The following is a 16,102-nucleotide window of genomic DNA, read 5'->3' on the forward strand; positions in this document are numbered from 1 at the left end:
AAAGGGAAAGAGTTGAACGTAGCTGTATAACACCCAGTGCTCCACCCCCGGTTGTGATGTTGGGATGGGTGTGCACTAGGTGTTTGCAGCAACAGAAAATGGCTTCCTTTGACCCAGCACCTGCTTTTTTAGCAAAGAGATCTTTGGGCCCCAGAGGAGCAATTGTGCCTCTTGGATTCCTGGGCAAACAGCTGCTGCTCAGACAAGAAGCAGCAACTGGTGTCCAATGCTACTTTTGCAGCAAAGGAAACTGATACGGTGGCCATTGTGTGCTGGTCTCTGCTGTGCCCTCCTGCTCTTGGGGGCCTCCTTAGAAAGATGAGAGCCTGGAAAGTTGGCTTGTTGATCAGGGCCTGGTTGCCATTTGTGGCTCTTCTAAGAAATAACACTTTAAAAACACACATGTGTATTATTTTCCATGTAAGTGCTTACCTGAACAGATCCCCACATTCTTTGTTACCTTGGTATACACGGGATATAAGGGCCATTGCCTATTTTAAAAAGAGAATGTCTCTGGCCGTGTGCTGAGTGACTTTCCAGCATGGCTGAGGAATCACAGCCTCTGCCCCTTTTGCATCCGGAGCGTTGCAGAGGGTAGAACGTATGTGTCTGAGTGTGAAGCTTCTAGGCTGGGTGAGCTCAACACCATTATTTGGGCTAGTAGTGCTTTGCATTTGTCCTGGTGCCATTTTTCTCTAGAAGCCTGAGTTCAAGTCTTTGGATTTCTGCTCTCCAGCCCCAAAAGAAATGCTAGACTCTCTCCCTGCTTGGACAGAGCACAGCGTCCTCAGTTTTAATCACTGGTCGAATTTGCTAAGTTGCATGTTTCAGCGCTCAGTCCTCTGTGTGTGCAGGCAAAACGTCTGGTTCTGTTGGTTGCTCCTGTTACCTTCCCAATTTGGCCCACTTTGCGCTGGGTTTTAATGGAGTAAAAGGGAGGAAATTCCATTGGGACGGAAGGAAGTGCGATAACATTGAGTGCCTTTGCAACAAGGCTGGTTCTGGTGTATAAAAATAGTGTTTGGGTAAGCAAGCACTTTGCGTTATTTGTAGTCTGAGTGAGGAGGCCTGGCAGCACCCACAGATGCTTTTCAGAGCGGCCCCAGCAACCCTCTTCCCACTGGGACCTTGCAGCTCTGCAGGCGGCTTCTGTGTGGGAGAGGAGGAGAGAAGACATTTGGCATTTCCACTCACGGTGAGGTGGGTCAAGCCTGCTCCCTGCAGGGTTCAGCTGCACTCCCTCAGATAGCATTCAGCAGTCCCTGGTGCGGAGACCGTGGTGGCTGCCATTGCTAAGGAGACTGACGTGGGAGGCTCTGTGGAGCGAGCTGGTGATTGGAAGAGTGGGAGGCTGGCCACGCAAGTGCTCGAGCAGCAACAGAGAAGCAGGGGGGAGAAGGGAGGCCTGTGGGTGGGATGTGGGACTCTGTGGACAGGCTTAGGCAGCAGCACTATGCCAAGCTCACACCTAAACCCCTCAGCTGAGTTCTGCAGCTTGCATTTTGCATCTTTCAATAAATGGGGGAGGAATATTTGTGTTTTCTCTGCTGTGGTTAGATATTATGCAATCAAACTTCCTTTGAAAAACCCATTTGCTGCATTGAGAAGGCCAAAGTTACGCAATGAGGGAAAATGTTCCGTGGATTCCAGTCACATTCCACTTGGATCACCTTTTAGGCTATTTGTTCCCAACGAAAAAGCCTTCTGAAAAACAAGTACTGTAGTCTTTTTAATGACTTTGCCATTTGCGTGCAAGCAAGAATGGCCGGGGGGGGGGGGGAGAGGTAAGCAAAGAGGGAAGAAGCCAAGGTGGGCTTCCTCTGTAGCAGGTCTGCATCACCGTCATGTAGGTTTGAGCTTATCTTCCTGTCTAGGATCCAGTTTTATGCCAGCACATGGCAGAGTGTTGGGGGATAGTTGCATGCAAGAGGGACAGGCCCTTCTGTGTTTTGCTTGCTGCATCCCCACAAATCCATGTGTCTTCATGCAGATTGCAAAAAATTGTGGCTTCTCAACACCATGTGTTGTATGGGAAACCACAGCAGCTCCTGTGGAATTTGGGTTTTTATCCATGCATATCTGAAGAATGAATATGATGTGGGAATCCTTCAGAGGCGACACGGAAGGTGTCTGGGGAGGCATAGCTGTTGATATCCAAACAGACCTTTGACTACTGCTTGCTTCTGCATATCCCATTTTCCTCCAGCATGTCCCCCCCCCCCATTGCCAAAGGCCTTTCTGACTTTCTGAGATGTATCAAATGACCATAAATTGTATTGATTCATCTCATCAGAGATACAAAGTAATAGTTAGCAAAATTAAAAGTGTGTGAGTGCAGCCTAGGAAAAATCTGGTTCAGATATGACCATAGCCACACATTCCAGTAGGTAGCCTTTAGGCAAGGTGCTTCTCTCAGCTTGACCTCAGAGCCCCCCCCCATCTGCAGTGTGAAGACAATAGTACTGATCTACCTTACAGTGGCTCAAAATGTAATGCAAAGCCATTGTTTGTTTGACAAACTATGAGCTATCTCTCAGATGATCTAGCAAACCATGGCTCGTTTCTCCAAGGTTTGTTTTGTTTTCCATTTTGTACCTTTGTGGCTGGAGCGAAGCAGCCAAATTATAATTAAGGAACCACTAATAAATCTTAAACCATTATTAAGTAAGGGTTTGGGGTTTGCATAGAACACTGAGCCATAGTTTAAAAACCCCACATTTCTAAGCCAATGAAGAATCATGGCTTCAAATTTTGGTTTGTTGGTAGATGCTGGGGAGACTTTGGATGATGAAACAAACCATGGTTTAATAAGCAATAGTTTAATAAACAGTTGCTTAGCATTGTGTGCACACCAGGTCAGTGTTGGCATTCAAATTGCTATACACTAAAATGTTATAATAATACTAAGCATTGTGGTGACTCTCCTCTTTTGCATAGAGAATATCCAGTTGCATTAGTTCCATGTGCCTTGCTGCTTGGTGCTTCTGAATAACTTATTTGAAATCCCACTTACTGCGTGGATGAGGCCTTTCTCTCTTGCATATTTTCTCCAGCTGTGCCATTTCTCTCTCCCTCTTTCTGTGTGGTTTGGTTTTGGGGCGGGGTGGCGGTGGAACCCTACACCTCTCCTTCGCTCACAGATGGGGCCTTTCTACAGTGTCACTGCTGGTTTGCATAAAGAAGAGGGAGGCGTGTGGCTACGTATGGGGTTGGCTGACACCCAATGAGGTTTTTAATGCACACTTCACCTCAAATAAGGAAACACAAAGAGGGCCGTAACACAGGGAGGCTGGCCGGGTGACATCACTGCTCAAAGAGTGACCAAAGTGCAGTTCTTGTCTGGTGGCTGGTTAACTTGGAGCAGGACGGGAGGCTGGCTCGGACCTCCAAAGTGACTCTGTGGATCTGTGCATTAATTCTGCACCCCTTTGGGACATGGTCACGGCGCCTTCCAGCTGAAAGGAGGGCAATCCAGTGGGCAGATGAACACCGAGAAATACCGGAAGTTCCTGGATGGACTCAACAACCTGAAAGGTACAGACGCAAGCGCCTTTATTTCTCCCCCATTGGAGTGTGTGTAGAAAGGAGCAAGGTAGCTGAGTCAACTCTGTCACCAGGCTCAGGAGGGAGCAGAGCCCGTTCTCCGGTGAGCACAGGTGCCTGGGATAGGAAGGAATAAGCTCCCAAAGGCTGGCGACGGACAACAGTTTTGCAGCCAGTTGAAGGTGGTTTGCCAGGCACTTCACTTGACTGGAGAGGGGGGCAGCTGTGCACAAGCGTTCCTTTTGTTCCACGGCTGCCTCTGGTCAAACAGGCTTTGCAGGTTTTTAGGACTCAGTAAAAACTGCAAATCCTTTTGGCCAGTGGTGCAAATGGGATGTGTGTCTGTATCGTGAGCAGCAGCAGCACCAGCGATTTCCTCTTAAACCTGCCTTCAGCTCTCTGAAGAGCCATTGTCTCCAGCTGGAGACTGGCTTTGTGAGTAGTCAGGCTGGAAGGGAAGCGACTGTTCTTCTTCTGATTACGGTAATCTCTGTCCGCCTCAGGTCGGCTGTTCTGTTGGTGGGGCGGGGATCGACCCCTGTCCTGCTTTGTTCTTCAAGAGGTAGCTGGTCCAGCCTTTGTCCTGGCAGTCCCACCTTGTTTCCGGTACCCATTTCTCCCAAGTGATGCATGAGTCAGAGTTTAAACATGAACCTCTTTCCTGCAATAGCTGAAGGCAATGGCTTTATAGGGACAGAAAAGGATCTAGAAAGCATTTGCTCTTTTACATAAGAAAAACAACTCTCTTTTTTCTTAAAAAAAATGCTGCATTATTGCCATTCCTTGGAATCCAGAGAGGGCTTTGCTAAATAACACCCTGAGAACTTTGCTTCTTCCCTCTAAATCTACCATCCTTGCTATGTTCTGATTTGCAGAGAAGTTTCCAAGCATTTTCGCTCTGTGTGGTTTTTTTTTTTTTTGGGGGGGGGATATGGATGGACAGACACGTAAAGCTCTTGTATGAACCAGGATTGTAGACCGGAGGGAGCAGATGGTGCTATGTGATCCTTTTGTACCAGGATCGTGATGGATGGAGACACTCCTTGATGCTCCAGCCAAGCTCTCACTTCCCAGCTCCATTTTTTTCCACCTCTTTCCCCCCACCCCACCCCCAGAGGTTGGGAGAGGGGATAAATGTTTCGATGGACATTTGATCAAGCTCTGGCCTCTTGAAGCAGGTGCTGGATGGTGGGGAGGGGGGGCACTTCCACAAATGTTCAGTCTGCGCATGCGGTATGTGGCTAGTGAGATACTTGGGCATGCGCTGAATTGCGGCTTGGCTCTATATGCCTTCCAGATATTTTTGCAGCAGGGCAGTCTGTGCCATGCTGGAGATGTTCAGAGCCTTCTCAAGATTGATTGCCATGCCAGTTTGAAAAGGCAGAATGATGCAGGAGAATTTGCTGTGCCCAAATGCTAAATGGTCATACTTGAAATGTTGCTCCGACAGGGGAGATGGCAGGGGGTTTGACTGGCTTATTTGTAGCGGGAAAGGATTTTGGTGGATTCCTAAGGCTGATGCTTGTTTTCACCAGGTTATGTCCAGCCACTCTTTTGGGGAGGTTGCCTTCCCCTTGGACCCACAGCCACATATTTCCCATCCCCAGTTGTCTGCAAGCTCCTCTGAGCAGCAGAGAGAGAGGGACAGGAGCAGCTGCAGTGGGAAAGGGTAGAAGTTGATTCTAGGAAAGAGCCATAGCTTGGTGGCATCCCACCAATGTTGCATGCAGATGGTCCTGGGTTCAGTCCCCAGAATTTCCTCCTAAGTCTGGGAAATAGTCCTCTCTTGAGCCCCCAAGCAGCCACTGAGAATTGATGTTGGGTCCGACCATCACTTTGGAACTCCCTGCCCATTAAAACCAGGCAGCCAGTCTTTGTGGTTAAAACCTTTTTGGTTAGGCGAGCCTATCCAGATATGTCAGTGTCAATGTGTTTCAATCTTTTCTTTACTGTTGTTAATAATGTTTTAAATTGTTTTAAACTGTTTTATCTGTAGTTTTAATATTTCACATAAACCGCCCAGAGATTTTGCTGCAATCAATTGGTGTCTGAGCTTCCCCAAATGAATAAATAAATCCACCTTGAGCTTTACAGATCTCGGTGGACCTACAGTCAGATTCCTGGGTGTTGCAGCTTCCTGCATCCCTATGGGCAAGGACTTGGAGGGGAATGGGCAGGCAGCTGGGCTCCATGGCTCAAACCTCCTCTGTGTTGGCAAGCAAAGAAGTCTGCTCTCGACTCTTTCGCTGGCTTGAACTGCAGGAGAATATTGTGTCTTGTTGGGGCTTCTCATTAGTCAATGTGTTTTGGCCTAGTTTTCTCTCTCTTTCCTGTTTATTTTCCTGGCCTCCAGCAGGGCTCCAGAGCTTTCCTGGGGTAGTCCAGTGACCCATTTTGACTTGTTGTGGCCTCTGTTCCTTCCGTTCCCTGTTGGAATAAGGGTGGTTGGTAATGGCAACTCCAGCGGGGAAGTCTCCCCGAACAAGCCTGTGTTTCAAACACAATCTAAATTTGAAATGGTCGTCCTGCAGCCAGGCTTGTAGACAGCTGCTCACCTCATCGTCTCTGTTGATTTAAAAATTGCCTCTAGGAGACCAGGAAGGAGATGTGGAAGACAGTTCTTTTTTCCCCTTTTAGGTGACTGCTGTGCCACAAATGGTTGATATATAGTGTGGGGTGTTTTGTTTTTTTGTTTTTGTTTAAATGGGGCAGTCTTTGACTTGTTTGAGGCTGTGATGGAACCAAAATACGACAGTTTCCTCAAATAAAGCAAGTTATAGGAGCTGAGGAAATCAGGAATTGCCTTAAATGGGGACACAGGGGCTAGAAACAGCTTGGAATCTGCCATTTATTATGATGACTAGTAATAGTAGTAGCACCAGCAGCAGGAGCCGACGCTTTCTCAGGCTTAAAAGCATTGTTTGGGAGAAAGGCACTCCTTTCTCCTTTTGACTATTATGCTTAAGCAATGATCCGCCATGACTCAAATGGGATGCCGGAGAGCTTAAATTCAGCCCTGGCTGTCCATAATTTTTCTCTGGAAGTTCTCTCAGCTGATCATGATGTTTTGTGTTGCAAAGGTGAGCTGTGTGTTTAGTTTAGCTCAATGCCAAAGAGGCTGCCCTCTGCCTGTTTCCACATTCCCACCTGGCTCTCTGTCACTTTCACGTTGCCAGACTTAGAAGAGAGGCCTGTGACCTCCTATTCCTGCATTTGCCATACAAGAAGAGTTAATCCAGTTCACTTAAATTGGAAGGGCTTGTGCGTGTGCGCAGAAAGAGTGTGTTAGAGAAGAGAAAGTTGGGGCTGTGTCCTTCATAAATGTTTTTCCCCCCCTGTCTCTACCCTTTGCAGCTGGTGTTGGGGAATCAAGTGTAAGTCAAACTCCTGCATGGTTCAAGTAGTGAAGCAACTGTTTGGAATTAAGGGCAAGCCTGGAGACATTCTTTTAACACACACACACTGGTCATATAACCCTCCCCATTTGGCCAGCACATCAGCAGCTGTGATACGGAAGTGAGTTTGGCAACTCATTGCCAACCAGCTGGCCTTTTTGTTTAAAAGTACCTTTTTAAAAATGAACGGTATTGCATACCTGTCTTCTGCCCGGTGCTGGGCCTTCTGTTTTTCTCCACTTGGCCCAGCTTACCTTATGTTCCACTTTTGCTCCTCCTGCATTCAATTCTGCATCTATGCTGGTTTAGGGCTAGGCAATTAGCAGGTCGCTGCTGGATTTGTGGAAGAGACAGCATTTGTTCTCCTGATGCAGTCCCTGCTGTGTTCCTCTCCTCTTGGCTTGTAGACCCTCTCAGGGAAGCAGAGGAACTCTGGCCTTTGGACTCAAGGAATGCTCAAGGAGCTTTGGCAAAGACTGTGGCCAGTGGGGAGTGGGAAAGACCTGGATTGCTGTGTGGCTTTTTGACATATTCCTTTGGGACCCTGCTGTCTTGATAGCCTTCTTCACTTTTTGATTGTTTTGAACCCACTGTGCTGAAATTATAATGTCACTGTTTTATATTTCATGTAAGATAGTTTGAGGGATTTTTTAAAAAACAACAACCAATCAAGCAGTATGCAAATTTCATGAAATAAACAAATGTTCACATGCCTGCAGTGCTGTTGCTGTTGATGTCACAGCTTCCCCACATTTCTGCAAAAGGCCTTCAAAGAGATTGTAGCCCAGAACTGTGGTATTTGGTAGCAAAGTTGATTCTGTTGAATTTGGACTCTGGTCACTGGAACATCAAAGTAACTGCCTTCCTTTTAGGTGTTTGGTTGTAACTGTTTTTGCTGTGCTATTGCCAGAGGTGGCTGTCCTGCAAGGACTTCCTTAGTGTTCATTTTGCATCTCTTTGGCCTCTGCATGGAGATGGGACAGACCTTGGTGTTTCATGGTTACCTCACTGCCCTGTTTATCATGTACCCTGACAGGTAACCCTTCACGCATGCGTCAGAGAGGGGGCTAAGACACAAGTGCTTGTGCCTCAACTAGCCTGTTAGTCTTGTAGACTTGTGTTCAAATCCAACCAACAATTTATTGGGTTGCTCCAGCTGCTCTGTGCAACTTCTTCACAATGAAATGAAATAAAACCTGGTGCATGAATTCTGAATTCCTGATTTACTTTCAGCTTTCAGGGTGTTGGGCAGGCAATCCTACAGATTAAGTTGGGCAATTGGGGATGGATTCTACTTTACACTGGTCCCAAGAATGAAGCAACTGCTGTGCTTAATTAATATGACACATGGAGCTTAAATCAAGCTCTGCTACAGCCCCAGAGTTAGTTTAGAATGTTAGCTTTTATGTCTGAAACTTAGAAGCTGCAGAACCTCTGAGTGTGTGCAGAATACCTTCTCATCACTTGAGAAGCTACAGGCATCCCTGGGTAGACTGGGGCTCATGGCTTCCAGGCTGAATGATGTGCTGGGGCAACCCAGCCAGATGGGCAGGGTAAAATAAAATGGTAAATTTTGCACTTTTGATGTGGCCTCTTTCTAGCCCCACGTGACATACTGAATGCATGGGATGAAGACTGGATCATCGCTTCTCGGCCTTTTGGCTAAGATCAAGGGGATGAAGACTGGATCACAACGTTTCACAGATTTGGTACCCCCTAGTGGGTCACATGAACAGGTCCATGGGGAGGGGAGAATGACCCACAGATGCTGTTTGGATTACTTCTGCTGTGATGCCATGATCCCGTAAAAGTATTTTGCTGATATAATTCTTTTTGTACGTGAGGCCCTTGCGAAATGTGATACAGTTCTTAAATGGATTGAAGGAAGATACATCTTAGAATCTAATGTTAGAACTTGGATACTTAGAATAACCTGTCCTGGCCTTCTTATGAAGGGTGGGATATAAATAAAACTTAACAAAATAAAACACCATCCATCTGTCCTGCAGATGGGTGGAATGGAGAAAACACCTTTGAGCCTGTGTGGAGTGCCCTTTTTGTCACCATGAGGTCTGTTTGGAAAAATCTGCCTATACGTTTCCAAGCCCAGTTCAATGTTGAGTCAGCTCCAAATCTCTGAAGGAACCCCTTCCCCTCCTCCACCTGCCCAGGCTTTAAGTTTGGTACTAGAGGTTCTTATAGTTGTCCTGCTATCAGTGAACAATGCTGTGTGAAAATTTGGGGAAATACCTTTTTGGTGGTGGCACCCCATCCCTGGAATGCCCTGTTGCGGTGTGTCCAGTGCTCACATTCCTTGGTTTTTTGGCACTGGCTAAAGATGTCCAAGGTTCTGTGTGGAGTTGTAATATGGTTTGTTACTGTATTAAAAATCTGCTATAATACATAGCAGCTATATCATTATGATAATGCTTTAGTAATTTTTCTCTGATGTGTTGGATTTGTTTCTTTTTGCAGCAGTCATTGTGATTTGTTTTATGTTATAACAATCCTGGGATTCTTAAAACAATGAAGAATGGGTTTATAAATGGAAGGAAATGAAATAAATACGGTAATTATCTCAACCTTAATTTCTTTTTTCAGTATAGAGGTTTTTTTTATTTTGCCCTTCCGGTGGCTCTGCGTCTTTTAAACTGCCAAAACTGTACTTTAATAATACATTAGGACAAATACGTTGTAATTGGTATACTTCATTTTAGTTTATGGCGTGTGAATTTCTGCCCTTCTTTTGAAGAGCTCAGGGCAGTGTACATAATTCTGTCTCTGACTGGCACAACAACCCTTTGAGGTAGGTTAGGCGGAAAGGTAGGAACCTGGCCAATGGTCACCCAGGGAGCTTCATGGCTGAGTGGGGATTTCTGAAACAATGTGACTCCAGTATTGATTTTTGTCATGTAAGCCATTATGGGGGCTTTTGGCCAGTTAAGTGGGAGCTTGCATTTGAATGAATAACAATAGGAATATTCCCATTTTGATCCATGCTGAGTCAGCAGTGTTCCCTCCCCTTCATTCCCCAGAGGGTCCTCGCAGAAGCAAAGCCCTCCTGTTAATTGTCTTATTTGTTCCCTTAGGCTGAAAGTCACATTGCTAATGTAGGTCACTGAGCTTTCCAGGAGAAATTTCCTGCCTCAAGTTTTGATGGGCAGCAGCCATGACGGTCACTGCTCTTGAACAGACCCACACACATGCACACGCCCTGTGCAGAGTGCCCAGTGGCTTCCTGTTTAGCTCACGTGGAGGGAGAAGCTCTTTTGACCAAGATTTTATTATGGCATTGTCTCCCCAGATGTGGGTTTCACTTTCTCCCCAGCTGGCTTGTTGTTTTCCAGCAGGCATAGTTCCAGAAGCCAGTAGGTTTCTGGACCACTTTTCCTCCCCTGTGTGCCTGGGCCATTGTCCAGGAAACCTTTGGACCCTTAAAATGCTTCTGGCTAAGCCTTCCTACGGAAGATGGCTTCCTTCAGTCTATCCGCCCTAAAGCAGTCTCAGAAAACAACTGCTCTCTACTATTGAACGACCATTCAGGGGGGCAAAGGTGTGTCTCTGGGGGGTGAGGAGAGGGAAAAGCCCTGCTTCATAGCTCTAAAGCTTTGTTCTCCATTAAGGAGGAGCAGCCCCTTGGCATTTTCTTACCTGACCTTCTGTGTGTGAGTTTCAGGGGTGGGGATTGGCCAGTGTTAATGACACCAGCCTTTGCCAACCAGGTGCCCTCTGGATGCTACTGGACTACAACTCCCATCATCCCCTGTCAGCAGGGGCAGATGGCAGTGGAAGTCCCAAACATCTGGCCCAATCGCCTTCTAAAACCGGCCCGCGGATGGTCCAGGAACCAGTGTGTTTTTACATGAGCAGAATGTGTTCTTTTATTTAAAATGCCTCTCTGGGTTATTTGTGGGGCCTGCCTGGCGTTTTTACATGAGTAGAATGTGTCTTTTTATTTAAAATGCATGTCTGGGTTATTTGTGGGGCATAAGAATTCGTTCATTATTTTTTCCCAAAATATAGTCCGGCCCCCCCACAAGGTTTGAGGGATAATGGACCGGCCCCCTGCTGAAAAAGTTTGCTGACCCCTGGTCTTGAGTGTTTTATACCATGGGTTATATTGTTTTACGGTGTGTTTTCTCCTTTTGTTAACTTCTAGGTGTGTTCTCTGTCCTCAAAAGCGCCTTTTAGAAATGGCCTTTGCTTCCTTGAGTTTCTGTGGGGTGCCCGCTTCTGCCTTGAGGCTGCAGCTGTGTGTCATAATTGGACATGTAACCAGTAGCTTTCCACTGGAGTCTCTCTGGAGTGTGAGCCAGATGTTCATGCAGTAAAGTGGGTTAAGTGCCAGAAATTGGGCTGAAGCACAAGCAGCGTGCCCCCTCCCTGCCTTTTTGCTCTTTTGGGGTCACTGTTCTGAATGCAGTATCACTGACTGGTGATGAAAACACCATCTGCCCCATACCATATGTCCCCGTGCCTGTTTCCCTAAAGATACACTCAAAACCCAGTCTCCTGACCCAAGACGATGCTAATGTCTGCCCAAGGTGGATAACTGTGTCTTCGGATGGGATTTATCTGGTCCTCCGACTCTTTAGTGGCTGTGTATTTACTGAATTTGGGCGTTCCCTGAAATCATACCTGCTAGGGAGTGTCCATGTTGCTTGGACTGATTTGGCTAGCAAAACAGGGCTGGGTTCTTTTGGGCTCTGAATGTAAGAACATTGTTTGAGATCTTTGCCCAAGACCTTCACCACCCTTCAGCTTCCCTGAAATAGGTGGTTAAAGTGTTTTCCCAGGGTATCTGTTTCAAGTTACTTATTGCATTTATATTCTACCTTTTTCTCTGAGGAACTCAAGGTGTGGTGTATGTGGTTCTCCTCAATGCAACAACCCTATGAGGTAGGTTAGCCTGAGAGATGGTGTCTGGCCCCCAAGGTCACTCAGGGAGCTTCATGGCTGAGTGGGGATTTGAACCCTGGTCTCCCAGGTCCTAGTCCGAGACTCTAACCCAGGGGTTGGCAACGTTTTTTGAGGCCGGTCTGATCCACTCCCCGGCAGACCCCGGCCGGAGCGTGTGCACCTATGCACTCAAGCTATTTCCGGCGCTCTTCCAGGTTGGAAGAGCGCCGAAAATAATGTGTGCATATGCGCATGGGCGCTCCTCCGTTCCGAAGTGTGCTGGAAATAGTGTGTGTGCATGCGTATGTACGCTCAGGTGTGCACACACTATTTCCGGCGCTCTTCTAACCCGGAAGTCGGTCCCCGCAGCAAGAAACAAAATGGCACCGCAGGGGAAAAAGCACAGAATCCCCATGCCATTCCACGGAACGGCCGTGGGCCAGTTCCAGGAAGGCTCATGGGCCGGAACTGCCCATGGGCCCTGGGTTGCCGACCTCTGCTCTAACCATTGGGTGCAACCAAACTCAAACCTCTTGTGCTGCAGGGAAGGGGAGAAAGGGATGAGAAAGTCTGTTCTGAGAATGTCCGCCATAGAGAGCCTTAGAAGGCTGACTTTTCCGCCAGGGCTTGAGAGCGATCACCAGTTCTCAGGAGTTAGAGGTGCTCTAATGAAGGCATTGTTCCTTCTAGCCTTACTTCCTAACTCTCTCCCCGCCCCCTTGGTGTCCTGCCTGGGTGAACAGGCCTTGCAGGTTTTTGGAGTACAACCGAAACCTGCAAAGCACATTTGACCAGAGACTACAGAGGTGTGCCAGGAAAGAAGAAGAATTCATGTTTCATGAGCGGCAGAAACAGTTTTGTCTGAGCCAAGCTGCATGTTGTGCTTAAGCCTGTGCCTAAAAAGTCTGCTTAAGACCAGCCACTCTCTGTCAGCAAAAGCTCTGTGTGCACCACAAATTCCAGATCATGACCAGGAGGAGAGCATGACTCTCTTCCCTTCCCCCCATTCTCAGTGCCATTTTCCTGCTGGAAATCACCTCTGAAGGTGCTATTTGCAGCAAACCACTTTCAAACGAAGTGGTTAAAGACAGGAGCTAGGAGGAATTGACTGCTTGAATCCTGGCCCCGGGGGCGCCATCAGGTGGCGTCTGGGGGGTAAGCAGGGCTCAGGATGCCACCTCCAGTCCCCCACTTCCAGTGTTTATTTTCCATATTTTTGCTTTTTTGCCCAGTCATGTGTTAATTTCCTTGAATTGGAAGCAGTTGGGGCCGCTCAAGGTGTCTGTGTATGATAAGACAGCCTGAGCTATGACTGTGTGTGTGCGCGCGTGTGTGTGCGCCTTGAGGCTTTTCTACCCCCCCACCCCCATCCCCGGGGCAAGGGGCGCGATACTTTGCAGCATCCCAGTGCTGTCTTGTGGAGATGGGTGGGAAACTGCATGGATCAGGGTGGGTGGGTGCAGTCCTAAGTATTCCTTGATGGCCTGTGGTTGAAGTTTTGTCTTTCCTTCCTCACTCCAAAATGAAAGTTGGAGGCTTTTTAAAGGCTCCTGGGGATGCAAAGGCCACCCGAGAGCAGGTGAAGCCTGGGGACTTCCTGCCAGAGCAAGCTGGTAAAATTCCTATTTTGAGCTTGCTTGGTGGTTTTAGCCAAGCCCCTTTTCCTCTCAGGCTCGGCTCCACACACCCTTTTGCTGCAGCCTGGGGATACCAGCACTGGCCTACGTTGCAGGGCTGTTTTATAAGGATGGTTGGGAGGACATGGGTGCAAGGCGTGTGTGTGTGTGTGTGTGTGTGTCTGTCTGTCTGTCTGTATGTTTAACTTTATTTTAAAATTACCTACAGAAACAATGCAAAGAATTGTACTCATTAGCAGGTTTTGAGTAAACATTTACAAATAACAAAATTTATATAAATTATAAGATTATGGTAAATAAAAAAAATGAATGCACAGGAAATAATCAGGATTTGATACTGTGTTAGAATAAACCAGAAAAGGAGGTTAAGGGAAGTCTGAGGGGAGGGAGGGGAGGGACTATTTGGGATTGATGAATTATGATATATGTCATAATGTAATTTTTTGGGGGAAATGGAAAATGTAATAAAAATTATTACAAAAAAACCACATAAAAAACTTTATCTTAAAATTCTATCCCACTTTTCCTCTAAAAGGGAGCCACGGTGGACAAAAAACCAAGAGTCATATCAATGCAATATTTTTTTAAAAAATTGAAATGTTTGAAAATGTTAAGAACATCTCAAAATATTGTTAAACAGCTACATATCCTCGCAGGTAATAATTTCAAGGTTGCGCGGAACAGGTATCATTCAGCCATCAAATGTGTGGATGAACATGAATAACGAGGCAGACTGTCACCTTACCAGGGAGAGATTTCCACAAGCGGGGAGACACCACCAAGAATGCCCTGCTGAGTGTCAGCAGCAGCACCAACAAGACATTTATAAAACTGTCCCCATACCTACTTTTTAAACCAAGGCTGCCAGGGGTCACACTCTGGCTCCTGGCCTCCTGTTCCACCAGAGCTTTATTGCTACTTTGGGCTGGGCCGACTGTGCTCCAGGCTTCCTGATCATCCTACTCACCAAGTCCTAGAAAGCTCCAGCCTCAAAGTTTGCTTTTGGCTAGTATGAGCAATTTACCCATGCTTGGCAGGAATTCACAAGGTGCACAGCCTTGTTGGCTGTGGCGCCAGGTTTTGAAATCCCCTCGCCTGGCTTCACATGGCCAGAACTGCATTTGCTAAGGGGAAGTAGCACCAAGAGAATCCCAGACTTGAGAGCTGTGATGCGCTGGGCTGCATGAACAAGCGCCTTGTAATGTTTGGTGGCCTCTTTGTGCTGAAATCAGCCTTCTTCCCCAACCTGGTGCTCTCCAACTGCCTTGAATTATATGGCCATATGATGCTGGGGCTAAAGGGAGCAGGTCCATGTCATCTGGGGCCAAGGAAAGCTGTAGTCCAAAGCCGCTGGAGGGCACCAGGTTGGGAATGGCTAGCCTGGACCCAAGCTAAGCAAAGAAATGTTAGCATTTGCATGATTTAATTGGGTTTCTAATGGGCAAATAGGTTTTAAGACAGGAGAGCAACCCTCCAGGGAACAGAATACTGATCCTTCTTTGCGTTTTGATGATCACAAATTCCTGATCGCTACCTTGTGACTTTCAAGGTTGCATTGAGGGGAATAGGGAATAGAGTGGGGAGACTCTAGTGTAACAAGTGGGGGGCAAAATGCCCCTTTAAAAGTTTCCATGAAACGAGCCGAGTTTCTGCTTCTGGTGAATGTGCCTGATTAGGAGAAAAGCGAGGTGAGGGGGATTTCCACCGGGAGATGAATGGTGGAGGTTTCTGTTTGCATAAACACGCTTTCTGTTTGCATCCAAAAATCTCTCCCTCCCTCCCCCCTACACACACACACACACACACACACACACACACGGAATCCATGCAGCGACACAGGCGGAAGCAATGGTGCTGCTGCAGCTGGAACTGTCTAGCAAAACCAAATGAGAATTCGTTCAGCTGTTCAAATTAGAACTTGGCCAGACACGCGCAGGGTTTTCATGCTCCACATCTTCAGCGCCAGTCGCTAAAACAGCAAGGAGAATCTCTCTGACAAACCGATTTATTTTATCGCAGCAGGAGGCCTTCAAGGACTACTGCCCAGGTTCTCAAATGTGAGCTTTTGTCATGCCAAGTTGCCTTCCTTCTTATTTCAAGGGTCCTCCCATTGTCTCACCATGGCAAGGCCTCTTTTGAGAGAGGATTGCAGCCTAACAACCCTCAATTTCAGTGCCTCACCCTCAGCTGGGGAAGTGTGGAGCCTGGCGCTTTAAGCCTGCAGGCCCACCTGTGAGGTCTGAATGGTTGGGGCAGTTAACCTGCAAAGTTGTCACAATGCAGACTGTAGCCCTTGTTGACTCAATTGCACTGACTTAACTCGGCAGTGTAATGCAAATCCAAATAATTGTAAGCCGCCCAGGGTGGCTGGGGAAACCCAGCCAGATGGGTGGGGTATAAATAATAAAATTATTATTTATTTCTTATCTGCATAACTATATGTTCTTCCCTCACATTCCCACAGTGGATTCATTAACAGGATTTGCAAGACTCAAGCCTGTTTGGGATCCTTCTCCATACAATGTTTGCTTTGGAAGCAAGAGCTATACACTGAGAAGGCCGCCTCCTGCTTCTCTTCCTTACGTGTTTGCAATCTATGAGGTCTACCAAGAATGACCTCTTGAGTTT

General features: G+C 47.1%; 1 protein-coding gene across 13 annotated transcripts in view; it reads left to right on the top strand.

Annotated features, from left to right (window-relative positions):
- Positions 1 to 16,102, top strand: part of MACF1 (microtubule actin crosslinking factor 1) — a 297,050-nt gene that overhangs the window by 48,582 nt on the left and 232,366 nt on the right. The window contains exon 1 of one of the 13 annotated variants that reach the window (XM_077931877.1): positions 3,325 to 3,534. The exons of the other annotated variants lie outside the window; for them this stretch is intronic. Coding sequence (XP_077788003.1) covers positions 3,483 to 3,534 — 52 coding nt within the window. The 5' untranslated portion in view covers positions 3,325 to 3,482. Of the gene's footprint in view, positions 1 to 3,324; positions 3,535 to 16,102 lie in introns of those variants that run through there. 13 annotated transcript variants of the gene reach the window in all.

The sequence above is a fragment of the Podarcis muralis genome, chromosome 7 (genome assembly GCF_964188315.1).
Source record: "Podarcis muralis chromosome 7, rPodMur119.hap1.1, whole genome shotgun sequence".
NCBI classification, from domain to species: Eukaryota; Metazoa; Chordata; class Lepidosauria; order Squamata; family Lacertidae; genus Podarcis; species Podarcis muralis.